Source organism: Stegostoma tigrinum, chromosome 7, assembly GCF_030684315.1.
Source record: "Stegostoma tigrinum isolate sSteTig4 chromosome 7, sSteTig4.hap1, whole genome shotgun sequence".
Lineage (NCBI taxonomy): Eukaryota > Metazoa > Chordata > Chondrichthyes > Orectolobiformes > Stegostomatidae > Stegostoma > Stegostoma tigrinum.
In genome coordinates, this window is record NC_081360.1 from 105,097,996 (window position 1) to 105,125,810 (window position 27,815).

Below are 27,815 nucleotides of genomic sequence, written 5' to 3' on the forward strand. Positions count from 1 at the left end.
AGCGCTGACCCTCTGACGGTGTTGATGGTGTGGTCAAGGTTAATGAGGTTAATGTGGATGGTGTACATGTAGGTACAGGAAGCATTTTCTAAATTTCTACACTATTCAGTAAACAGGCAACGATCATCACCTGCAAACAGTGAGCAGGAGTCGGGGGATCATTGTGTTGTATCACAGAACGTGTTTACCAGAGCACGATCCAAAGATTTATTCATGTTTACACAGCATTAGCGCCTGGGTTTATTCATGTTTACAGGGCATAGCCCATGGGTTTATTAATGACCAAAAGAGGATTGGAAAGGACACCATTTCAAAATTGGAAATAGGCAAAGCACTTGTTGAATTTTTGTCAGTCTCAGTTCCTGTACAGCCCACGTGTGTGCCCTTCCCTTTTGTGAATACTGATTCAGATCATTCATCAGGACCTCACCCACTTCCTCCTGCTCTGATGTCAAGGAACCAGGGTATAATCCAAAACAATTTCAAATAAACCTGTTGGACTGTAACCTGGTTTCATGTGATTTCTGACCCTCCTCTGGCTCCACACCTAAGTTCCCTCCTTTGTCTTTGAATGGACCTGCTATTTTCCAAGCTACCCACCTCATATCCACATCAGGATGATCCAGCTTCACACTTTGTTATCTCGGATTCTCCAGCATCTGCAGTTCCCATTATCTCTCATATCCACGTCAGCTGACTTCACTAGGATTCAATAGGATTCTCCCTATTCCTACTTGCCAACGACATTTCCACGGCCCTTTTAACCCTCCTGATTCCTCATTTTGTGTTCTTTCCTCCTATCCTTGTTTTCCTCAAGGTCTATGTGCAGTTTCCTAAACCTTACATACATATCCTTTTTCTTTCCGACTGTGAAACAGAGAACCAAGATACAAGATAAAGATCTCTCAACTCTTTGAAATTGAAAGGAAACCTCTGAATGCACTGTCCCCATCAAACACTCCCAGGACAGGGACAGCACTGGGTTAGATACAGAGTAAAGTTTCCTCTACATTATCCCCATCAAACACTCCCTGAACCAGTCACTGTAACACCAAACTTGCTAGGAATATAAAAACTCACGATAAGAGCTCCTTTAAAGATGAGAAACGAAGAGAAGACAAAGTGCACCTCGGCCTCTTCGAAAATGAATCTGGGGGTTGGTTTTGGCTTTACAGTGGAAGATTCCATTAATACTGAAGAATATGGTGGGGGAAGGGAATTTAGTCCCAGCGGAATTAGGAGCGGGAGTAGGTAATTCAGCGCTTTGAGCCCGCTCTGCCATTTAACATTATCCTGGCTGATCTTATCCTGATCCCAGCTCCATACTCCTGCCTGCTTCCCACAGCCCTTTATCCTGCTTTTCTTGTGAAACATATCCATTTCTTTCTTGAATCTGTTGATTGATTCTGCCTCCAGAGGACTCTGGGGCAAGTGAATTGCACAGATTCACAACCCGCTGAGAGAAGCAGTTTCTCCTCATCTCAGCTGTGATCCTACCCCCCTCTCACTCTATATCTATGTCGTCCTGTTCTAGACTGCCCCACAAGGAGGAATATCTGGTCAATGTCCACCTTATCAGTCCCCTTTAGCATTTTATATATCCCAATCAGGTTCCGCCTCATTCTCCTGAACTCCAGTGAGCACAAACCCAAACTGTTCATGTGCTGCTCATATAATTGTCCTTTAATTCCTCGAATCAATCTGGTGAACCTCCTCTGAACTGCCTCCAGCGCCACCCCATCCTTCCTCAAGTAAGGAGACCAGACCTGGACACAGTACTCTCAGTGTGGTCTCAGCAATGCCTTATAACATCGTCATCACTAGAGAAGTAGTATTTGACACAGTAATGTGACTGAAGGCAAATTAAGTCCCTGGCCCTAAGATGCTACAAGAGGGTGTGACAGACAGAGTAGAGTCATTGGATGTAATTTTCTAAGAATTGTTGAATTCTGAAAAAGTACCAGAGGATTGGAACACTGTCAATGACATCCCTTTTCAAAATATGTGTAATTGTACGCCAATCAGCCGAACATCTATTGTTGAAAACGTATTGGAATCAATTATTAAGGAATTAATAGCAGAACATTTGAAAAATCAATATCTAATCAAGCAGAGACAGCAAGGCTTCATGAAAGGGAAATTGTGTCAAACTAATTTACTGGAGTTTGTTGAGGAAGTCTCAACCTGAGTGGATAGAGGGGATCCAGTCGATGTGTTCTATTTGGACTTCCAGTATGTGTTCGACAAAGTTACCGCACAAAAGGATAAGTCATAAGATAAGAGCTGCAATGTGGGAGGTAGTTTATTGGCGTGGACAGAGAATCAGCTCAGGGGCAGGAAGCAGTGAGAATAAGGGGTTCTTTCTCAGGTTGGCAACTTGTGACCATTGGAGCTCCACAGGGATCAGTGCTGGGACGGGAACTGTTTCTAATATATATTAATGTCTTGGAGGACAGAAGTGAATGCACTGTGCTCAAATTTGCAGACAAACTAAAATAGGTAGGAAAGGCAGATTGTGAGAGGGATACAAACAGCTGACTGAGATATTGATGGGTCAAGTAATTGGGCAAACATGGGCAAATGGAGTGTCATGTGGGAGAATGCAAAATGTGTTCATTTTGTAAAGAAGGACAAAAGAACAGGATATTGTTTAAATAGAGAGAAACAGTAAAGAGCTGAAACACAAAGGGACTTGGGGGGTACTAGTACATGAAACACAGAAACCTTGCATACAGGTACGGCAGGTCATCGGGAAGGTTAATGTTAAAATGCAGAAATGTATCAGACAGGAACAAGCCCTTCTACCCACCATGTCTGTGCCAACCATGATACTATTCTAAACTAATTCTATCTGCCTGCACATGGTTTGCATCCCCCTATGCCCTGCCTCTACATGTGTCTGTCTAAGGGCCTCTTAAATGTCATTATCACATCTGCTTCACCCACCTCCCCTGGCAGCATGTTCCAGGCATCTACCACCCTCTGTGTAAGATACTTTTCCTGCACATCTCCTTTAAACCTTTAACCTTACGCCTCTAGTATTGGATATTCCCACCTCCTACTATTCACACTATCCATGCCGCTCACAATTTTATACACTTCTGCCAGGCCACTCTCAGCCTCCAAAGCTTTTTCAAAAACAATCCAAGTTTGTCCAACCTCTCCTTCGAGCTATTACACTCCAGGCCAGGCAACATCCTGGTAAACCTCTTCTGTACCCTCTCCAAATCTTCTATGTCCTTTCTATAGTGTAGTGACCAGAGCTGCACACAGTACTCTGCATGTGACCAAACTAAAGTTTTATACAGCTGCAACATGACCTGCCAACCTTTATTCTCAGCGCCCCACCTGATGAAGATAAGTATGCTGTATAACTTCGTTACCACCTTATCCTGTTGTGTTGCCACTTACACAGAGCGATGAATTCCCACCCCAAGGTCCCTCTGTGTATAAATGCTCCCAAAGGTCCTGCCATTTACTGTATAGTTTCCTCTTTCATTCGACCACCCAAAATGCATCACCTCGCCTTTTCTCCCCCTCCCCAACTTTCCATGTAGTCTATACCTGCTGTATCCTCACTATCCACAACTCCACCAATTTCCATGATGTATGCAAACTTACTGATCAGCCCATGTATATTTTGATCAAAACCATATATCTGTATCTGGGGTAGATTCCATCAAGCCCCGGGGACTTAGCGACATTAACGTTTTTCAAGATACCCAGTGCCGCCTTCTTCTGAATATTGACATGCCCCGGAATACTAACATACCCCTCCCTAATCTTACTGTCATCATGTCTTTCTCCTTTCTGAATACTGAGGTGAAGTACTCACTAAGGACCTCACCCATCTTCCCCTGGCTCCATGTACAAACTCCCTCCTTTGTTGTTGGGTGGACCTACCTTTTCCATAGTTACCCTCTTGTTTCTATAAAATGCCTTGAGATTCCTCTCAATCCTACTTTCCAAGGGCATTTCATGGCCCCTTTTAGCCCTCCTAATTCTTGTTTAAATTCTGTCCTGTTTTCTTTATGTTCCTCAAGGGACATATTTCATTTCAGTTTCCTAAACCTTACCTCCTTGGGGAGATGATGGCCTAGTGGTATTATCACTGGGCTGTTAATCCAGAGACCCAGACAATGTTCGGGGGACCTGGGTTCAAATCCCACCACGGCAGATTGTGGAATTTGAATTCAATAAAATACCTGAATTTAAGAATCTAATGATGACTGTGAATCCATTGTTGATTGTTGGAAAAACCCACCTGGTTCACTAATGCTCTTTAGGGAAGGAAGCTGCCATCCTTACCTGGTCTGGACTACATGTGACTCCAGACCCATAGCAATGTGGTTGACTTGAAACTGCCCTCTGGGCAATTAGGGATGGGCAATAAATGCTGCCTGGTCAGTGACACCCTCATTCTATGAATGAATAAAGGAAAAATGCCTTCTGTCTACTTTTGACTAAATTTTCAATATCTCTTGCCACCCAGGGTTCCCAAATGTTGCTGTCCTTACCTCTTACCCTCAGAGGAACATGCTGGTCCTTATTTCAATGGGGTTGGAGCATAAGAGTAGGAAAGTCTTACTATAACTGTACAAGATGCTGGGGAGACCACATCTGGAGTACTGTGAGCAAGTTCGGTCCCCTTTATGACAGGAAAGGTATCATTTCATTGGAGGCCGTTTAGAGGAGGTTCACACAGATGATCCCTGGTATGAAGGGATTGGCTTATGAACAAAGACCAAACAGATTGGGGTTCTACTCACTGGACTTGAGAAGAATGAGAGGTGATGTCATTGAAACATATCAGATACTTAAGGGGCTTGATAGAGTAAATGCTGAGAGGATGTTTCCCCTCATGGTAGAGTCAAGGACCAGAGGGCACAGCCTCAGAATAAAAGAGGCACCAATGTACTCAGTTTGCAGATGACACCAAAATTACTGGTGTAGAGGTCAGTGAAGAAGGTTATTGAAGATAACAAAGGGATCTTGACCAGGTGGGCCAATGGACTGTGCAGTGGCAGATGGAGTTTAATTTGGATAACTGCAAAATGTTGCATTTTGGTCAAATGAACAAGGGCAGGACTTGGACAGTTAATAGTAGGGATCTGGGTAATGTTATCGAACAGAGACCTGGAGGCTCAGGAACAGTTCCTTGAAACTTGTGTCACATCATAGAATGCCTACAATGTGGAAACAGACCAGTTGGCCCAACAAGACTCACCACAGAACATCCCGCCCAGTCTCATGGCCCCAGTCTATCCCTGCAGTTCCCAGGGCTAACCCACCTAAACTGCACATCCCTGAACACTATGGGCATGGCCAATCCATCCTAGCCTGCACATCTCTGGACTGTGGGAGGAAACCGGACCACCCGGAGGAAACCCACGCAGACACGGGGAGAATGTGCAAACTCCGCACAGACAGTTGCCTGAGGCTGGAATCGAACCCAGAGTCCCAGGTGCTGTGAGGTAGCAGTTCTAACTATTGAGCCACCGTACCACTCTAGACCTGGTGGTTAAGAAGGCATTTAGCATGCTTGCCTTCACTGCTCAGACCTTTTGAGTATAGGAGTTGGTTCATTATGTTGAGGCTGTACACTTTGATGAGGCCTTTTCTGGAGCACCTTGTCCAGTTCTGGTCACCCAGTTATAGGAGGATATTGTTAAATTGAAGAGGGTTCAGAAAAGATTTACCAGGATGTTGCCAGGACTCGGGGTGAGGGTGGGGGGGCTTTGACTTATAAGGATAGGCTGGGAGATTTTTCCCTGGAATGTAGGAGGTTAAGGGGTTACCTTATAGAGTTTGATAAAATCAGGAGGGGCATGTACAAAGATCTTTTCCCTCAGGTGCGAAACTAAGGTGGGAAAGATTTAAAAGGGACCTGAGGGCCAATGTTTTCACACAGCGGGTGGTGCGTGTGTGGAATGAAATTCCAGAGGAAGTGGCAGGTGTGAGTACAGTTTCAACATTTAAAAGGCATTTAGACAGGTAAATGGATAAGAGAGGTTTAGAGGGATATAGGCCAAACACAGACAAATGGGATTACCTAAATTTGGGAAACATGGTCAGCACAGACAAATCACATTGAAGGGTCTGTTTCCATGCTGTATGGCTGTATGATTCTGAGATGAGGAGGAATTTCTTCTCTCTGAGGGTTGAGTGTCTTTGGAGTCCCTTGTGTACAGTCCTTGTGTGTATTTAAGGCTGAGATAGATTCTTGATCAGTCAGGGAATCAAGGATTGTGGGGAAAGGGCTGGAAAGTGAATGTGAGGCATATTGGATCAACCATGATCCTATTGAATGGCAAAGTAGGCTGAGGGGCTGAATGGCCTACTCCTGTTCCTATTTCTTACATTCTCACAGGTACAGCACAGGGTTAGTTATGTTGGAGACATGATAGGAGATAGAGAGATTGAGCATTTGGCCGTTTTGAATGTGCTGGTGATTTTTTGACTGAGAGCTGATTGAATTTCAAACCTGGTGCAATTTGTGCCTACACAATTGCATTGTGGTTTGGTGGCATCTTGCACCATTCACGATGCTAGATTCATATTAAGAGCATGGCCTTCTTTGTATTTCTCTGTGGCCAGGCTGCAACCTCAAAATGGTGCATTAGATCCCAGTGCACAGCCCCAAACTCCCTGGTGCTCATTACCCTGCCTAGCCCCTGCACTAAGAACTCCACTTCCAACTCTCAGCAACTGCCTGACGTTTCCTCATTCCAATTTACCGCACCACTGAAACCCTGGAATTGATATCTGAGCCACATTCCACTCAGTGTGGAGGGTGGATTATCTATCGCTCAACTCTGTCACAATCCACCATCTCTTAATTTGTCCCCAAAGCCCATTAAGAGCCCATCACTTCCAACATTACGTCCTTGCGTGAGTTTGCAGTGTCCATCCTGGAAAAATGTGGGAATGTTCTTATTGTGAGCATTGAATGACAGCTCCCCTCCCCATGCCCCCAATCATGGGGGCCAGAGTGTGTGGGAGTCGGGCACTGGTCGGTGAGTGCTGAGCTCAATGCTCTCATCAGTATTGAGGTACATTGTCAGAGCAGCTCCTTTATTACAGACCCAGCCACATAACTTTCAATCAAATGAAAGAAATAATTGTCAAGGAAAAGTTGAAAAGGATGGTCTGGGGAGCAAGGAGATGGGGCCAAGCCCCAGCCCAACATCTGTAGTAAATTTAAGCAGCCCCGTGTGTAATGCCTTCAGTATGTGATATTTAATACCATTCTATTTTAGTCATGTTTCAGTCTCCTGGCTGTTCTCCAAACTAGTCTTAATTTACAGCTGGTGATGGCCAATGTGAGGTCACCATCTTGTGCAGGGATTGGAGAATTCGCCTTCACAAATCTCAATAAAGCTTCCCATGTGACTCTTAAATTTCTTTGACAGTCCACGCAGTAAAACAGCCCTGTTTACTGGAGTAGGACTCTCTCAGTGCCCTGTCTCACAACAGAAACCTGTTAATAGCGAGGGCATGTTCATTCCCTCGGTGTCAGACACAGCCCTGTCCATACCCCCTCAGTAAAACAGAGCCCTGTCCATTCCCCCTCTGTATAACAGAGCCGTGTCCATACCCCCTCAGTAAAACAGAGCCCTGTCCATACCCCCTCTGTATAACAGAGCCCTGTCCATACCCCCTCAGTAAAACAGAGCCCTGTCCATACCCCCTCTGTAAAACAGAGCCCTGTCCATACCCCCTCAGTAAAACAGAGCCCTGTCCATACCCCCTCTGTATAACAGAGCCCTGTCCATACCCCCTCAGTAAAACAGAGCCCTGTCCATACCCCCTCTGTATAACAGAGCCCTGTCCATACCCCCTCTGTATAACAGAGCCCTGTCCATACCCCCTCTGTAAAACAGAGCCCTGTTAATGCCCCCTCTGTAAAACAGAGCCCTGTTAATGTCCCCTCTGTAAAACAGAGCCCTGTTCATACCCCCTCTGTAAAACAGAGCCCTGTTAATGCCCCCTCTGTAAAACAGAGCCCTGTTAATGTCCCCTCTGTAAAACAGAGCCCTGTCCATACCCCCTCTGTAAAACAGAGCCCTGTCCATGCCTCCTCTGTAAAACAGAGCCCTGTCCATACCCCCTCTGTAAAACAGAGCCCTATTAATGTCCCCTCTGTAAAACAGAGCCCTGTCCATACCCCCTCTGTAAAACAGAGCCCTGTCCATACCCCCTCTGTAAAACAGAGCCCTATTAATGTCCCCTCTGTAAAACAGAGCCCTGTCCATACCCCCTCTGTAAAACAGAGCCCTGTCCATGTCCCCTCTGTAAAACAGAGCCCTGTTCATACCCCCTCTGTAAAACAGAGCCCTGTTAATGCCCCCTCTGTAAAACAGAGCCCTGTCCATACCCCCTCTGTAAAACAGAGCCCTGTTAATGCCCAGCTGTCTAGATGCATTGCATTTTTAAAAGCTGTAAGGTTCTGCTCTTGCCCCTACCCAGAAACACAGTGACATACAATCCTGCTCTAGTTTAAAATGGGCTGTATATTTTTATTCCAGTGATTACTTTTCATCTCAGCACCCATCTGTCCAGTCACTTTTTCCAGAGTGGGCCAGTGCCCAGGGTCTGCCAGAGTTTTGGAGGGAGGGAGGCAGCGCAGATGCTGGAGATTACATGTGGACAATGAAACAGTGCTGAGGATGTCCTGGTGGGGAAGGGGGTGGGGAGGCGGTGGGGGAATAGAGTGGTTGGGGATGCTGCAGAATTGAAGGAGCAGTATTAGGAAGGCTGTATGTGAAGAGTGGAATCGTCAGCAGGACAGACACAGAACCACACACAGGCTCGTTACCCTCCTGGTGAGTTCTGGCAGTCCTCATTTTATTTCAGATTTACAGCAGCTGCAGAATTTTAATTTCGGCCCTTTTACTGTTTCAAATAAATCCATCTGATTAGTATCACCCCTTTCTAACCCAGGGATCACTGGACAGGGATCAGGAGCAGGAAGCCTGGCTGATTCCCCCTCTCTGTCCAACCCAGGGATCACTGGACAGGGATCAGGAGCAGGAAGCCTGGCTGATTCCCCCTCTCTGTCCATCCCAGGAATCACTGGACAGGGATCAGGAGCAGGAAGCCTGGCTGATTGCCCCTCTCTGTCTAACCCAGGGATCACTGGACAGGGATCAGGAGCAGGAAGCCTGGCTGATTCCCCCTCTCTGTCCATCCCAGGGATCACTGGACAGGGATCAGGAGCAGGAAGCCTGGCTGATTTCCCGTCTCTGTCCATCCCAGGGATCACTGGACAGGGATCAGGAGAAATGGACACATAATATAGAGTTGCAAATTGAGCTTTCAGCCCTCAAGCTTGGGCCACCACTCAGTAAGATCACTGCTAACTCGTAGTGTTTTGATTTCTACATTCAATCTACCCTCGATAACCTTTAATTCCCTGCCTAGCAAGAATTGATCCACCAGTGTCTCACATCAATCTGTCAATAGTACCGAAGGCTTGTGCTCCAGAACTTGCCGCTCCCCGAGCCAAGCTGTTCCAGTGCAGCTACAACACTGGGATCTACCTGACAACGTGGAAAATCACCCAAGTATGTCCTGTACCCAAAAAGCAGGACATATCAGGGCGGCACGGTGGCTCAGTGGTTAGCACTGCAGCCACACAGCGCCAGGGACCTGGGTTCGATTCCAGCCTCGGCTGACTGTCTGTGTGGAGTTTGCACATTCTCCCCGTGTCTGCGTGGGTTTCCTCCGGGTGCTTCAGGTTCCTCTAGTCCAAAGATGTGCAGGTTAGGTGGATTGGCCGTGCTAAATTGTTCTGTAATGTCCAGAGGTATGTAGGTTAGGTGGGTTAGCCAGGGGAAATGCATGGTTACAGAGATGGGGTGAGTCTGGGTGGTCATTGGTCAGTGTGGACTTGATGAGCTGAATAGTCTGCTTCCACATTGTAGAGATTCTGCGAAATCTAATCCAAAAATCAGAACAAGTCCAACCCGGCCAATTACCTCCCCATCAGTCTCCTCTCGACCATCAGTAAAGTGATGGAAGGTGTCAGTAACAGTGCTATTAAGCAGCACCTGCTCAGCAATAACCTGCTCAGTGACGCCCAGTTTGGGTTCCATCAGGGCCACTCAGCTCCTGATCTCATTACAGCCTTGGTTCACACATGGACAAAAGAGCTGGAATCCAGAGGTGAGGTGAGATGAGAGTGACAAAGCTTGATATCAAGGCTATGTTTGACTAAGTGTGGCATCAAGGAGCCCTGGCAAAACTGGAATCACTGGGAACCAGGTGCAAACTCTCCAGGGGTTAGAGCCATACCTGGCAATTTGGTGGTTGTTGGAGGTCAGTAACTTCTGCAGGAGTTCCTCAGTTTAGTGTCCGAGGCCCAATGCTTCATCATTGACTGTCAGAAGTGGGGATGTTCGCCGATGATTGCACAATGTTCAGCACCATTCGTGATTCCTCAGATGCTGAAGCAGTCCGTGATCAAATACAACAAGATCTGAGCTGACGAGTGGCAAGTAACAGTCATGCCACACAAATGCCAGCCTATGGCCATCACCAATAAGAGACAATCAAACCACCACCCCTCGACATTCAATGGTGTTACCACCACTGAATCCCCCACTATCAACATCCTGGGGGTTACCATTGACCAGAAACTCAACTGGACTCACCACATTAACACAGTGGGTACAGGAGCAGGTCAGAAGCTGAAAATACTGCAGCAAGTAACTCACCTCCTGACTCCCCAAAGCCTGTCCCACCATCTACAAGGCACAAGTCAGGAGTGTGATGGAATACTCCCCACTTGCCTGGATGGGGGCAGCCCCAACAACACTCAAGAAGCTCAACACCATCCAGGACAAAGCAGCCGCTTGATTGGCACCACATCCACAAACATCCCACTCCCTTTCCGCCGATGCTCACTCGTACTAGCTACAAGATGCATCGCAGAATCTCACCGAAGATCCTCAGACAGCACCTTCCAACCCCACAAACACTTCAAGGACAAAGTCAGCAGATTTCATGCATTAAGGGTCTACTAATTGACTGCCTATTCCCCTGGCCTGAGAGCCTTAATAGAGGAATAGAACCACAAGACTGGCTAATTCAACTCACCTCAATAACCACCGTTTTCTTTAACTCATTCATGAGATATGGGCATCACTGACTGGGCCCAGCATTTATTGCCTGTCCCTAACTGCCCCTTGAGAAGGTGAAGATGAACAGCTGCAGACCATGTGCTGTGGGCTGACCCTGGGAGTGGCTGAGAAGCTGAGAGTGGGTTTGTATGCAGTGTGTAACTGTTTGTCTCCTGCTGGCTGCAGACTGACAGCAATGTACCTCAATGACCAGGGAGAGCCGTCAAATTACCCTGAATACTTTCAAAATTTATGCTCCAAATTTCTTTCTGTCCACCTGCAAGGATTTTTCATGTTTGTTCATGGGACATGGCCATCACAGTCTGCACCCAGCATTTATTACCGTTCCTAGTTGCCCCCTTGAGAAGGTGGGGGTGAGCTGCCTTCTTGAACCGCTGTAGTCCATATGTTGTGGGTTGACCCACAATGCCCTTAGGGAGGGAATTCCAGGATTCTGACCTAGAGACAGTGAAGGAACGGCGATATATTTCCAAGTCAGGATGGTGAGTGGCTGGGAGGGGAACTTGCAGGGGGTGGTGTTCCCATGTATCTGCTGCCCCTTGTCCTTTCACATCTGGATTATTCACTGGGATAAAACACAGTTGGGATAATGGAAAATTTTAACTGGGCTGCATGTATAAGGTTAAAGAGCTTATAAGAGTCAACCTAATTTTCTTTTGTTGTCAAAGTGATGACAATGTAAAACATAAAAATAATTACAAATGATAGATCTAATAGGAAGTCTCTGTATTTCACCAAATAATATCTAATTAATCTTTGATATGCATTGAGCATAACCTCCCTACATTATGCAATTATCCCTAATTTCCTTTTGTTTACTTTTCGTGGGATGTGGGTGTCACTGGCTGGGTCAGCATTTCTTGCCCATCCCTAATTGCCCACAGGACAAATAAGAGTGAACCACATTGCTGTGGGTCTTGAGTCACATTTAGGTCAGACCAGGTAAGGATGGCACTTTCCATCCCTGAAGGATAGTAGTGAACCAAATGTTTTTTTTTCCAATAAATAAACATTTTAACTGCTGGAGAAACTCAGCATGTGTTTTGGCATCTGTAGGGGGAGAGACCGAGTTAATGTTTCAAGTCTGATGTGATTATTCTTTGTTACTCTAGAATTTTAGCCTAGGTCTCTGGGATTATTAGCCCAGTAACAATCCCACTGCACCATCATCTCCCCACAAATTCCAAAATGGATGGATAAAACAATTGGAGAGCCAGCAGTCCGTGTGAATGTATCTGTGCCCAGTGCCCTCCCTTCAAAGTAAACATTGAGGCCAGGTTTTAGAAGCAGATGAGGACAAGCACTGCCATCTGGTGTAATATGACATGGTCACTGATGGTCAAGAGGACAATGGCCTACTCCAGCACCTATTGTCTATTGTCTATTGACACAGGGAGATGGAGACTGTGGGATTTTTACAATTTGTTCATGTGCTTGGATACAATGATGGCATCATGAGCATGTCTGTCCAAGGTGTATTGTGTATCTGGAGGGGTCAAAACACAATATCCCCCTTTTTTCCATTCAAGAGGAATCCCAAGCAGATGTTTGGCACATGTTGGCAGCACAGTGATTGTACAGACATGTAAAAACAGAGATAACAAGGTGGAGTAATTCAGACATCAATATATTGTTCTGGTGATCTAATACCGCGTCCATATCTGGTGATTGTCTACCCATGTAGAGAGGTGTGTGTTGACCGTGGTTGCTCTCAGTTTTCTTGCTGTGAGTTGTTATCCCTCTGTGTATCATCGCACACTCATCATGGTCAGGGGCTTCCTGCTGACTCCGTCTCTACAGGGTCAATGTGTTGCACTTTGGTTTGAGCAGCTCCGGTTCTGTCACAGTGTAGCAGCAAGTTGTGGGAACGGAGCTGGTTTATATTCTAAGAGTCTTCACGGGTGCCCAGGTATTTGTGTCTGAATTCCTGACTCACCCTGACTGGTGTCTAAAACCCCACACTCTGTTTGGGGAATCATCTGCGAGTATTTGTACAGCTGCTATCAGCCCCTATCCAGATGGGCCGAATGGTGGAGCATGTGCAGTTGAAAGAACAAACTGTCGTTTCAGTCTCGCTCAGATGGTGGTGAAGGGCCTCGGCCGACTGTGCATAGGGCTTGGACAATGTGCTGTCTCCCTGCAATGTTGGAGGATTGGGGGCAATCCTACTGGTCCCAGCCTATAGAACACAGTCCATTAACCCACCCAATGGGATCAGCTCCTGGAGATACTTCAGTGCCCCTCATCTTCACTGTGTAAGCTCACCCTGACATTAACTATAACCAATAATGCTAAACTCTTCCAGATCTCCTATTCGAATCACAAACAGCCTGATTTGTCTTGTAGATGGTAAGAACTGCCAATACTGGAGTCAGGGACAAAACCGTGTGGAGCTGGAGGAACACAGCAGGCCAGGCGGCATCAGAGGAGCAAAGTTAATGTTTCGGGCTGGGACCTATCTTGCAGACCTGAAACGTCAGATTTTCTGCGCCCGCTGATGCTGCCTGGCCTGTCAGTGAGTTAATGAGTCCGAAAACACTGGGCTAGTATTTGAAGAGAGTAGGTGTGTGTGTGTGTGTGTGTGTGTGTGTGTGTGTGTGTGTGTGTGTGTGAGAGAGTGTGTATATGTGTGTGAGAGAGAGTGTGACATTTCCCCAGGGCAGGATTGACTGCCACGAGGGGCCATAGTTTTAAGGTGTTACGAGAAAGGTATAGAGGAGACGTCAGAGGGAGGTTCTTCACCCAGAGAGTTGTGAGCGCATGGAATAGTTTGCCAGTGGTAGCCGTGGAAGCGGAGTCATCAGTGACATTTAAGCGACTGCTGGACATGCACATGGACAGCAGTGAATTGAGGGGAATGTTGGTTAGGTTATTTTATTTTTGGATTAGGATTATTCCACGGCACAACATCGTGGGCCAAAGGGCCTGTACTGTGCTGTACTTTTCTATGTTCTATGACTGTGTGATTGTGTGTGTGAAAGTGTGTGTGTGTGTGTGTGTGTATGTGTGTGTGAGAGAGAGACAGAGAGAGAGAGAGTACGGGTGTGTGAATTGTTACAGGAATGTTTCACAATGAGGTGGGTGCTGCTGTCCCTAAGGGAAAGAAATCAACCGTCCTTACCCCAGTCTGTCCTTACCCCAGTCTGTCCTTACCCCAGTCTGTCCGTACCCCACTCTGTCCTTATGCCAGTCTGTCCTTACCCCAGTCTGTTCTTAGCCCAGTCTGTTCTCACCCCATTCTGTCCTTACCCCAGTCTGTCCTTACCCCATTCTGTCCTTACCCCACTCTGTCCTTACCCCAGTCTGTCCTTACCCCAGTCTGTCCTTACCCCAGTCTGTCCTTACTCCAGTCTGTCCTTGCCCCAGTCTGTCCTTGCCCCAGTCTGTCCTTACTCCAGTCTGTCCTTGCCCCAGTCTGTCCTTGCCCCAGTCTGTCCTTACCCCAGTCTGTCCTTACTCCAGTCTGTTCTTCCCCCAGTCTGTCCTTACCCCAGTCTGTCCTTACCCCAGTCTGTCCTTAATCCACTCTGTCCTTACCCCACTCTGTCCTTAATCCAGTCTGTCCTTACTCCCCTCTGTCCTTACCCCAGTCTGTCCTTACCCCAGTCTGTCCTTACCCCATTCTGTCCTTACCCCATTCTGTCCTTACCCCAGTCTGTCCTTACCCCAGCCTGTCCTTACTCCAGTCTGTCCTTGCCCCAGTCTGTCCTTGCCCTAGTCTGTCCTTACCCCAGTCTGTCCTTACTCCAGTCTGTCCTTGCCCCAGTCTGTCCTTGCCCCAGTCTGTCCCTACTCCAGTCTGTCCTTACCCACTCTGTCCTTACCCCATTCTGTCCTTACCCCAGTCTGTCCTTACCCCAGTCTGTCCTTGCCCCAGTCTGTCCTTGCCCCAGTCTGTCCTTACCCCAGTCTGTCCTTACCCACTCTGTCCTTACTCCAGTCTGTCCTTGCCCCAGTCTGTCCTTACCCCAGTCTGTCCTTACTCCAGTCTGTCCTTGCCCCAGTCTGTCCTTGCCCCAGTCTGTCCTTACCCCAGTCTGTCCTTACCCCCGTCTGTCCTTTTCCCCAATCTGTCATTACTTCAGTTTGTCCTTAATCCAGCCTGGCCTTGCCCTGACTGGCCTATGTGTCACTCCAAACCCACAGTAAGATATTTATTGCTGTCTTTGTAATAAATTCCAACAACTATACCATGAATGAATAATGAAGTAAATGTACCCATCGCACTTTGGCTCTAGTCTTTCTGCCAAGTTATCTCTCGGGAACTTGTGCCTGTAACATAAGACATTTGCAGTCATCATGCACCCATCCATGGAGCTGTGTGCTGTCAATGTGTCTCGTTACACGGATATCTGGGAATGGGACATTGTGTTTTCTGTGTCCAGCTTCTATTTCCTTCGATAAAATTCCAGAGCTCTGAATCATGACGAGTGTCTTAAATAAAAGTTTCAAGTCAGAGAAGGGAGAAAAAAATCTCCAAAGTTGCTTTTCCTGTGGAACGGACAGCTGGAAAATTCACGTCCGCCGATCTTTGGGATCTCTCCATGCCTGAGGTTCTGTGTTGTGGAGGTTGGAAAGGGAATGAGTTTTCCTGAGTACGTTGTGTTTCTCCGGACTGAGGATCTGCTTCTGTCTAGGAGCTGATGTCATTCGCGACTACATAGCTCTGAGTTGATGAGTGTATACCAGGTGGAGGCTGAATTTATAGAACAGTCATCAGCAAAACACGTCCCACTCACGCATAGTGACTGCAGGAATCGCACTCTCTTCCCTCTCTCCTCTCAGTTCCACCCTCCCTGTATCTTTGGTGTGGGGTTTGAATTCTGGGCTGTCAGCTCTTACACGGAGAGAGAATCTTTCTGCTTTGAAGTGGAAGACAACGCCGGGGAGGTAGGCTTTTTGGACGCTTTTGCAAGCTTTCCTCCTCTTCAGTCCCAAGCGAGTGCGGAGTTGAAACTGCCTATTCCGTTCATTCAGATGTGAGCGGCGCTTTTGGGAGCTGTAGGGAAAGCTGGGTTTTAATGCGCTGGGGCTAATCAGGCAGACAGCACCTTGCTTTCCAGGACACGTTATGGAGGTGGAAGGGTTGTGCGTGTGCAGTTCATTCCTGGCTGGTGGAGAGAGACATTAGCAAAGTGGAATCCTGCTGTGGCCTTGCTCCTAGCCAGGAGACAGGCTGAGATTGTGCAGTGTGTAACTGTTTGTCTCCTGCTGGCTGCAGACTGACAGCAATGTACCTCACTGACCAGGGAGAGCCGTCAAATTACCCTGTTTACTTTCAAAATTCATGCTCCAAATTTCTTTCTGTCCACCTGCAAGGATTTTTCATATTCGTTCATGGGACATGACCACCTCTGGCTGGGCCCAGCATTTATCACCCGTCCCTAGTTGCCCCCCTTGAGAAGGTGGGGGTGAGTTGCCTTCTTGAACCTTTGCAGCCCATGAGCTGACCCACAATGCCCTTAGGGAGGGAATTCCAGGATTTTGTCCCAGTGACAGTGAGGGAACAGCGATATATTGCCACGTCAGGATGGTGAGTGGCTCGGAGGGGAACTTGCAGGGGGTGGGGTTCCCATGCATCTGCTGCCCCTTGTCCTTCTGGATGGAAGTGGTCGTGGGTTTGGAAGGTGCTGCCTGAGGATCTTTGGTGAGTTTCTGCAGTGCATCTTGTAGATAGTACACACTGCTGCGACTGAGTGTCGGGGGTGGAGGGAGTGGGATGTTTGTGGATGTGGTGTCAATCTGGTGACAAGCTTCTTGAGTGTTGTTGGGGCTGCACTCATCCAGGCAAGTGGGGAGTATTCCATGACACTCCTGACTTGTGCCTTGTAGATGGTGGACCGGCTTTGGGGAGTCAGGAGGTGAGTTACTCGCTGTAGTATTCCCAGCTTCTGGCCTGCTCCTGTAGCCGCTGTGTTAATGTGGTGAGTCCAGTTGAGTTTCTGGTCAATGGTAACCCCCAGGATGTTGATAGTGGGGGATTCAGTGATGGTAACACCATTGAATGTCAAGGGGCAGTGGTTAGATTGTCCCTTATTGGTGATGGTCATAGCCTGGCATTTGTGCAGCACAAATGTTATTTGCCAATTATCAGCGTCTCCAAGACAATTTGCAATAAATGCTGCCCTAACCAGTGATGCCCACATCCTATGAACAGCTAAAGAAAAACCCCACACAGTGGGACAATGCAGCAAGGATGATGGGGTATTTGTGACCATATTGAAGAATGGGGTCTACTGAATGTTAGTTATGGATGGCACGGTGGCTCAGTGGTTAACACTGCAGCCTCACAGCACCAGGGACCCGGGTTCGATTCCAGCCTCGGGCAACTGTCTGTGTGGAGTTTGTACGTTCTCCCCGTGTCTGCGTGGGTTTGCTCCGGATGCTCTGGTTTCCTCCCACAGACCAAAGAATGTGCAGGTTAGGGTGGATTGGCCATGCTAAACTGCCCGTAGTGTTCAGGGAGGTGCAGGTTAGGGCGGGATAGCCATGGGGAATGTGGGGCCGTGGGGATGGGTTTAGTGGAATGCTGTGAAGGAGCAGTTTGGGCCAAATGCCCTATTTCCATGCTGTAAGGATTCTATGTTTCGCAAAGTGGAAAAGGGAGGAAGGATTGGGTGAGTTAGAATCAAATCAGGAAAAGGAAGAAATCAAGAGAGGGAAAGGCTATTTGGGGTAATTGAGAAAGGAAAAATGCATCTTATTTAATTAAATTTGACACATGTAAAACCTTACCAAATATTTTGTTACCTGAAGGAATTGGATTCCGTACTGTTAAGTGTTCACTTTCTCGAGTAGAGAAATGTATTAATACTCATCATTAATGCTTGGTGAGGAGGTTAGTTCATAGAACATAGAACATAGAACATTACAGCACAGTACAGGCCCTTCGGCCCTCGCTGTTGTGCCGACCTGTCATACCGATCTCAAGCCCATCTAACCTACACTATTCCATGTACGCCCATGTGCTTGTCCAATGACGACTTAAATGTACCTAAAGTTGGCAAATCTACTACCGTTGCAGGCAAAGCGTTCCATTCTCTTACTACTCTCTGAGTAAAGAAACCACCTGTGACATCTGTCCTATATCTTTCACCCCTCAATTTAAAGCTATGCCCCCTCGTGCTTGCCGTCACCATCCTACGAAAAAGGCTCTCCCTATCCACCCTATCTAACCCTCTGATTATTTTATATGTTTCAATTAAGTTCTGCATCTCTCCCCTCTCACCTTCAAGTGTTGAATCAACCACAGACAATTACATCTTGTAACTTATGGGCAATTAATTTCAAAATACAACATGCAGGTTCAGATCAAACAAAAAGAAAGTGGAATCCTGAAACAGAAGCAGAAAGTGTGGGAGAACTGCAGTCAGTTTGGAGGCAGCAGTGGAGAGAGTCAAAGGGAGCGAGAGAGAGAGAGAGAGAGTTACTGTTTCGAGTGCAGTGAGCCCTCTTCCGAACTAGACGTCACTTTTCATTCTCTGGTTCTGAAGAGAAGTCTGACTAGATCCGAAATGTTAGCTGTGTTTTCTCGCCACAGATGCTACCAGGCCCTACTGAGTTTCTCCAGCACTTTTTGTTGAGGAGGTTCGGGTATTGTTTTAAGATACTTATTTTCACAAAGTGAACTTTGGAACAGTACATTTAGTCCAGAACCTTGAGACAATTTTGCAATTCATGAAGGATCTCTTCCTTAACAGAGGTTTCTAGATGATCTGTTCATTATTTCACACACCATTGCTTTTAGAGCAAATTCTGGCCCATTGTATTTAAATATCACTCAGCTCTTCCCTCCCACCCAAACTGTCATTCAAAAGATCATGGATTCAAGGCCCACTCCAGAGATGTAAGTATGTTATTTCAGGCCTGCTCCTTACCAGGACAGGGCTGATGGAATGCTGTGCTGTTAGAGGCACTGTTGTGACCAGGTTGGGGAACACTATTTTGAAGAGCAGATGTGTTCTTATAGAATCATAGAGTTATATCATACAGAAGGAGGCCTATCGCGTCTGTACCAGCTCCTGAAACAGCTACTCAGTTAGCCGAGCTTCCCAATCCTACCTCCACAGCCCTCTAACATCATCCCTATCAAATATATATACAGCTGCAGTCAGAAACCTCCTGTGGAATCCACGTCCCCCACTCTCCCAGGGAGCCCATTCCAAATCCTAACGCCTCTCGCAGTAAATGAGTTTCTCCTCATCTCGCTCCTAGCTCTCATACTGATAGTGTTGAAATTGTGACCCCCCAGTTCCTGACATACCAACCAATGGAAACAGAATATCCTTCTTTATCCTCTCAGTACTGTTCATAATTTTGAACTCCTCAGTAAGGTCACCTCTTTAATCTTCTCTGCTCCAAGGAGAATAAGCCCAATCTCTCGAACCTTTTCTTTATATCTAAGATCCCTCATTCCTGGTAAACCTCTTTTTACTCTCTCCAGGGCTTTATCATCCTTCCTTGGTCTCCTTTTCTGAGGAAGGATGCTGTTGCTCTCGAGGGAGCGCAGCGAGGGTTTACCAGGCTTATCCCAGGGATGGCGGGACTGACGTGGGAGGAGAGGCTGACTCAGTTGGGATTGTTTTCTCTAAAGGTCAGACAAATGAGGGGGGCTCTCACAGAGACTTACAAAATTCTAACAGGCCTGGACAGGGTTGATGCAGGGAGGATGTTCCCGATGGTGGGTGTTTCCCGATCCAGGGGTCACAGTATGAGGATTTGGGGTGGACCATTTTAGACGAAGATGAGGAGACATTTCTTCACCCACAGAGTGGTGAGCCTGTGGGATTCATTACCACAGGAAGTAGTTGATGCCAAAACCATAAGTCCATAAGACATAAGACATAGGAGTGGAAGTAAGGCCATTCAGCCCATCAAGTCCACTCCGCCATTTAATTCATGGCTGATTGGCATTTCAACACCACTTCCCTGCACTCTCCCCGTAGACCTTGATTCCTTCTGAGATCAAGAATTTGTCGATCTCTGCCTTGAAGGCATCCAATGTCCCGGCCTCCACTGCACTCTGCGGCAAAGAATTCCACAAGTCCACCACTCTCTGGCTGAAGAAATGTCGTCTCATTTCAGTTTTAAGTTTACCCCCTCTCATTTTAAGGCTGTGCCCATGGCTCCTAGTCTCTCCACCTAACGGAAACAACTTCCTAGCGTCCACCCCTTCTAAACCATACATTATCTTGTAAGTTTCTATTAGATCTCCCCTCAACCTTCTAAACTCTAATGAGTACAATCCCAGGATCCTTAGCCGTTCATGATACGTTAAACCTACCATTCCAGGGATCATCCATGTGAATCTCCGCTGGACACGCTCCAGGGCTAGTATGTCCTTCCTGAGGTATGGGGCCCAAAATTGGACACAGTATTCTAAATGGGGCCTAGAGCTTTATAAAGCCTCAGAAGCACATCACTGCTTTTATATTCCAACCCTCTTGAGATAAACGACAACATTACATTTGCTTTCTTAATTACGGACTCTACCTGCAAGTTAACCTTTAGAGAATCCTGGACCAACACTCCCAGATCCCTTTGCACTTCTGATTTGCGAATTTTCTCACCATTTAGAAAATAGTCCATGCCTGTATTCTTTTTTCCAAAGTGCAAAACCTCACATTTACTCAAATTGAATTTCATCAGCCATTTCCTGGACCACTCTCCTAAACTGTCTAAATCTTTCTGCAGCTTCCCCACCTCCTCAGTACTACCTGTCTGTCCACATATCTTCATATCATCGGCAAACTTTGCCAGAATGCCCCCAGTCCTTTCATCCAGATCATTAATACATAAGATGAACAGCTGTGGCCCCAACACTGAACCCTGCGGGACTCCACTTGTCACCGATTGCCATTCCGCAAAAGAGCCTTTTATCCCAACTCTCTGCCTTCTGTCAGACAGCCAATCCTCAATCCAAGCCAGTAGCTCACCTTGAACACCATGGGCCCTCACCTTGCTCAGCAGCCTCCCGTGAGGCACCGTATCAAAGGCCTTTTGGAAGCCTAGATAGATAACATCTACTGGGTTTCCCTGGTCCAACATACTTGTTACCTCTTCGAAGAATTCTAACAGGTTTGTCAGGCACGACCTCCCCTTACCAAAACCATGCTGACTTGTTCTAATCCGGCCCTGTACTTCCAGGAATTTAGAAATCTCATCCTTGACAATGGATTCTAGAATTTTACCAACTACCGAGATTAGGCTAATCAGCCTGTAATTTTACATCTTTTGCCTTGATTCTTTCTTAAACAAGGGGGTTACAACAGCAATTTTCCAATAATCTGGGATTTTCCCTGACTCCAGTGACTTTTGAAAGATCACAACCAAAGCTTCCGCTATTTCCTCAGCCACCTGCCTCAGAACTCTAGGATGTAGCCCATCGGGGCCAGGAGATTTATCAATTTTTAGACCCTTTAGCTTTTCTAGCACTTTCTCTTTTGTAATGCCTACCGTACTCAACTCTGCCCCCTGGATCTCCGTAATTGTTGGCATACTACTCATGTCTTCCACTGTGAAGACTGACGCAAAGTACTTATTAAGATCTTCAGCTATTTCCTTATCTCCCATCACTAGCATTCCAGTATCAATTTGGAGCGGCCCAATGTCTACTTTTGCCTCACGTTTGTTTCTTATGTACTGAAAGGAGCTTTTACTATCATTTCTAATATTACTAGCTAGCCTACCTTCATATTTGATCCTCTCCTTCCTTATTTCTCTCTTTGTTATCCTCTGTTTGTTTTTGTAGCCTTCCCAATCTTCTGATTTCCCAGTGCTCTTGGCCACTTTATAGGCTGCCTCTTTTTTTTTGATATATTTCCTGACTTCCTTTGTCAGCCATGGCTGTCTAATCCCACCCCGGATAATCTTTCTTTTCTTTGGGATGAACCTCTGTACTGTGTCCTCAATTACGCCCAGAAACTCCTGCCATTGTTGCTCTACTGTCTTCCCCGCTAGGCTCTGCTTCCAGTCAATTTTCGTCAATTCCTCTCTCATGCCCCTGTAATTACCTTTATTTAACTGTAACACCATTACATCCGATTTTGCCTTCTCTCTTTCAAACTGCAGACTGAACTCTACCATATTATGATACCATATTGAAGAGGTAACTAGATACAGCACTTGGGGGGGATGGGATCAAAGGTAATGGGGAGAAAGCAGGATTAGGCTGTTGAGTTGAATGATCAGCCATGATCGTGAAGAATGGTGGAGCAGGCTCGAAGGGCCGAATGGCCTCCTCCTGCTGCTATCTTGTACGTTTCTATGTATCTATGTTAAATAAGGTGCCCAGAGCTGAACACAATACTCCAAATGTGGTCTGACCAATGATTTGCTGAGGTGTAGTATCACTTCCTTGCTTTTGTACTCTTATGCCACTATTTATAAACGAAGGATCCTATAAACCTTCTTAACAACTATTTCAACTTGCCCGGCCACCCTCAGAGAATCAGTGAACCCCGAGGTCCCTCTGCTCCTGAACTCCCCTCAAAGTTATACCATTGAACCTGTAGGTTTCTACCCGCTATTTCTTTCTGGTGCCTGGTCTGTACCACTCAGAGGGCACTATGGGTAACGATGATCTGGTTGTTAATCTGATGACTGTTTGATGAGTTTCCCTTGTGCTTTCTTGTAGATGTGGTGCACACCCAGGGCCCTTTGGACGGGAGTTTGTACGCCAAAGTAAAGAAGAAGGATTCAACCGATGGCACAGCCAATCCAGTTACTGCCAACGGTATTCCCTTACCGGGGGTGCCCAACCACATTGAGCACACCCTCTCGGTGAGCAGTGATTCAGGTAACTCCACCGCCTCTACCAAAACCGACAAGACTGACGAACCACCTGCCGCCAGTGTCCAGGGCATCACGCCAGAGGAGCGGAGAGAACTTGCTCACCTGCTGAGTGGTTTCGGGCTGGACGGTGAGGTGCCCATGCACACCCGGGCCGCTGGGCTGGCCGTCTCCACTGCGGCGCGCCACGTGCTGGTGCCTGCCCAGGTCCACGTCAACGGAGACCTGCCATTGGCCAGTGCTGAGCGGGAAACAGACATTCTGGACGATGACCTGCCCAACCATGACCTGAACAGTATTGACAGCGTGGGGACCCTCTCTTCCTTTGACGGTGCCTACCCTTCAGCCACGGGGGAGGCAAACTACCGCGAGTCTCCCCCCATGGACCGGACCGCGCTCGTGTCCAACGGTCCACCATTAGGTTACACCAACAAACTTCAGCGAGGGGGTTACGGTGAGCCAGAGCTGGTGGAGTCGGGTTACACCAAGAACATCCCAAGGAGCAGCAGCCTCATACAGACCAACCAAACCCCATCCCCGAGGGGTCACTTGGTTCCTGTCATCTCCAGCCCTCAGCCAGTCACTTACACAATGCCAAGCTGTGTCCAGCAACCTCAGACTGCCATTGTTCAACCGTCCTACCCAACCGCACCGAACGCCATGTACCGCTCGCAATCATTCAGTGCGCCTGACAGCTCCAGGCATGATCCAGTGCCCCAGACGCCAATGCGCAGTACCAGCAGCAGAGACGCTGTGCAAAGAGGCCTGAGCAGCTGGCAGCAGCCGGACAGCTGGTCACCACCATACCCACAGGCCAACGGACTACCTGACGGACCCAGTGGCGCTTTGAGAACCCAGAGCCCACAGCACAGCAGTTCCGAACCCACTCTGCAAAGCCATAACATCCCAGAGTTCCCAAGGATGGCCTCTCAGCAGGAGATTGAACAGTCCATTGAGGCCCTCAACATCCTCATGCTAGACCTCGACCCTTCCTTGTCTCACGCACAAAGGTTTCAGAATAAGCCTGCTCCACATCTCCATCCCCCTGACCATCGGGACAGCACCCAGACATCCTCCAACACTGCTATATCTGCTAATCTGCATACGCCAACCCAACCATTGGCACGCACGGCTGACCTAACTTATCAGGGCTCACCAGGACAAGATCAGAGACACGTGGACAATGGCCCACAGAGTGCCTTCCCCCCTCAAGAGCAACAGTATAACCCTGGCAGTGCCTATTACCCAAACTATGGCCACCTCAGCCAGCCGACACAGCCAGCTAGCACCACAGTCACAAGCTATGGCCGAGGTCTCAGCACCAAATCATCATCTCTGGATCCATCATTCACTCCTTACAGTGGACCCACTTCCCCATCCTACTCCATGCCACAGGCTCCAGTCAAGTCTGCCAGCTTTGATGGCATCGCGAGGATGCCTGAGGAAGAACATTATAACCTGGAGGGACTGGTGGCTCAGCGGGTGGCAGGTAAGAGCTGTCAGCTTGTCCCGCCGGGCAGGGCATCAACAGGACAAGTCAAAGTATTGTCAGGAACAGAAATGAGGTGGATGTCAATCGCAGATTTAAGAAACCTGTAGATTACAGAAGGAGACATCCCAGTTGAAGCAGCGAGGCAAGGTTCCCAGAGTTTGAGGAGGGAGTGAATGTTGATGGGGGGGTGGTCTCACAGTTTGAGGAGTGAGGGAGGGAGTGAAGAGGGAGGGAGCAGTCGGGATGAGGTGGTACAGAGGGTGATGTAATGAGTCTTGGCTGGTACAAGGGCAGGGTACAGGGAGTGTATTCCGATGGAGATGCCCACTTGAAGCAGGACGCAGGTGGAGCTGTGTATTTTTGAAAGGTTTTTCTGAACCAGATGTGGAAGCCGAGTGGGAGGGTGTAGCAGTGAGGAAATGGCGAAGCAGGCTTGGGTGGGCCTCGCCACTTCGGGGACCATGTTACCAGAATTCATCCAATCCACCAATCAAAGCCGAGAGATTTAGGGCATTCAAGGTGGAACGTTTAAAACAGCACATCCTCAGGAACCCGTCCTGATTTCCCGATATTACACAGCCCTTCCTCATCTCCTTCCTGACGGCTTCCCAATGGGATCCCAGTCTCTGCAGGTCAGAAACCTGATTGTCCTCTGGCAAATGGTGATTTGTGAGGAGATTCTCTGCTGCGCATTTCCATTTGGAGCCTGGAATGGGACAAAGTCAGGGACCCGAGGAAATTTGGAGACTTGCTTTGGATCCCAGGAAACAAAATGAGAATGTGGGGGTGAGGGTCTGCGTGGAGTCCAGGGAGTTTGCACAAATGGAGGGGAATCGTGCCTATGGCCTAAATACCACAGGGAAGGCAGGATAGAGGGAGAGCAAGAGGCAGGTTGACCTGTTTGGGGGTGAAAGCAGGGAAGTGAGTCTGTTGAGGTCGAAAGATTTATCATAGAATCCCTTCAGTGTAGAAGCAGGCCATTCAGCCCATCAGGTCCACACTGATCCTCTGAAGAGCATCCCACGCAGGCACACCACCCTTCTCTATCCCTGTAACCCCACATTTCCTATGGCCAACCTACCTAGCCTGCACACCCCTGAACACTACAGGCAATTTAGCATGGCCGATCCACCTAGCCTGCACATCTTTGGACTGTGGGAGGAAACCGGAGCACCTGGAGGAAACCCACGCAAACATGGGGAGAATGTCCAAACTCCACACTGTCGCCTGAGGCTGGAATTGAACCCGGGTCCCTGGAGCTGTGAGGCAGCAGTGTTAATCACTGAGCTACTGTGCTGCCCAGGACAGGGTTATTTTGAGGGAAATTGGAGGATGGAGCGAACTGAGGGCTTTTGGAGAAAAGTGAAGAGTGGGGGACGGTGGGAAAGGAGGAAATGGTGGGTAGGATTCTGAGAGATTGGAGGATGGGGAAGCAGGATTGTAAGAAATGGGAAGAGGATGGACCGGGGGATGTAATTCCACCTGGACTGAGAGGCCCTGATGGAGACAACATACTTGAATAGTCAGGATGTAACTATGCTCCAATTATTGCTCATGGAGGGCAGAATTAGAGCCATGTGATGCCCCTGCAGTCTAATAGCTGTTGGAGCTTGCGGTCCAGGCTCACTTGTGAAGATTCACAGTGCCTCATGGGTATTAACACAGGGCAACATGTTGACAATTTGCTCAGATGATCAGATGGGACTGGGAGGAAAGAGTTGAAGACAGTCCAACTCCCCATAAACTGGCTGAATGGGGATCGAATATTTCAGGATGTCATGCCAGGGTGTGGTATTGCTTCTATATTCATCTGTGAGAGCCCGTGCAGTTCAACTGCCCCTCCATAGCTCTGTGCTCTGAACTTTGAGTTAATTGTAGAGTATATAGGCACCATATTTTCAAACGGGAATTTTAGGCCGTAAGGTGTAGGAGCAGCTGTAGGCCATTCGGCCCGTCGTGTCTGTGCTGCCATTCAATGTGATCATGGCTGATCTGATCAACCTCAACTGCAGTTTCTTGCCATTTCCCTCGAAGGCTCCATTCCCTTACTGACTAAAAATCTCAGTATCTCAGCCTCGAATTTACTTAGCGACCCAGCCTCTGTGGTAAAGAATCTGACAGATTCACCCCGCTCTGAGAAAAGAAATTCCCCCTCACCCTCACTCTGTCCTAAATATGTGTGACTCCTTTCTCTGAGATGACGCCCTCAGGCCCTGGACTCCCCCATGTGGGAAACAACCTCTCCACATCTCACCTGTCACGGCCCCCTAAGAATCAGGTACGTTGTAACAAGGTCCCCTCTCATTCTTGTGCACTCCAGTGAATACAGCCTTCCCAAATTCCAACCTTCCCTCATAAGTCAGACCCTCCACAGCCGGGATCAGTGAGTGGACATTTCCTGGATTGTCTCCAATACCAGTATACATTTCCTTCAATGAGAGGCTCAAAACTGTTCACAGTATTCTAGTTGTGTTCTGACCAGCACCTTGTATCATTTTAGCAAAATCTCCTGACTTTTACAGCCCATTCCTTTTGAAATAAAGGCCAACATTCTCATTGCCTGCTGAATTTGGATAGTAGCTTTGTGTGATTTCTGGATGAGGACACCCAGATATTTCTGTGTTACTGCTTTCTGAACTAAAGACAAAACCTGCCAAAATGTATAACCTGACATTGTCCCACATTATATCCCATCTGCTGAGCTTTCACCCACATTATTAACCTGTTTATATCCCTCTGCAGACTCTCTGTGTCATCCTCACCACCTTCTGTCCCACCTCACTTTGTGTCACTCACAAACTCGGCTGCAGTCCATTCATTTTCCTCATCCCAGTCATTACACTCTACCAATCCTTCAGCTCATCATTCTCCTGGCTAAGTACGATTTCGCACTTCTCTTCCCTCCCGTTGCCCCATACTTTCTTCCCGTCTCCCCTCACTCCACACCGCTCCCTTTATTTCTCTCAACCCTCCCTCAAACCACCTGCCCCTCTCTTGAACCACCTGCCTCTCCCTCACCCTCTCTGCTTTTCCATTCTCTCACTGTGTCACCCACCTCTCTCTTGCTCCCCTTGCAACCAACACCATGCCCCCCCAAATCCCTGCTGCCTTTCCATCTCCTGGCTCCTGTGATCAATTTATCATTCTAGTTTTGAGGTGAAATTTTATTTACGAAGGCTATAAAGAGACCAAGGAAAGGTGCAAACTGGACTTCAGTTACAGCCGGAACACGATCTCACTGAATGGTGTGTTCATCCAACAGAGTCTTCTTCAGGACTCTTCCTGTTTCGCATTCCCGCACCCACTCCTCTCCCCAGGTTCTGAAATCTCCTTCCTTTTCCTAACCTCCTTCATTTCACATTTCTGCAGTTTCCCTTTTTAACCATTTT

At 47.7% G+C, this 27,815-nt stretch overlaps 1 protein-coding gene across 9 annotated transcripts in view; it reads left to right on the forward strand.

Annotated features, from left to right (window-relative positions):
• Positions 1-27,815, forward strand: part of tns1b (tensin 1b) — a 571,744-nt gene that overhangs the window by 463,735 nt on the left and 80,194 nt on the right. For all 9 annotated transcript variants that reach the window (XM_059647607.1, XM_059647608.1, XM_059647610.1 and 6 more), the window contains one exon: positions 22,780-24,423. In XM_059647607.1, coding sequence (XP_059503590.1) covers positions 22,780-24,423 — 1,644 coding nt within the window. The remainder of the gene's footprint in view (positions 1-22,779; positions 24,424-27,815) is intronic.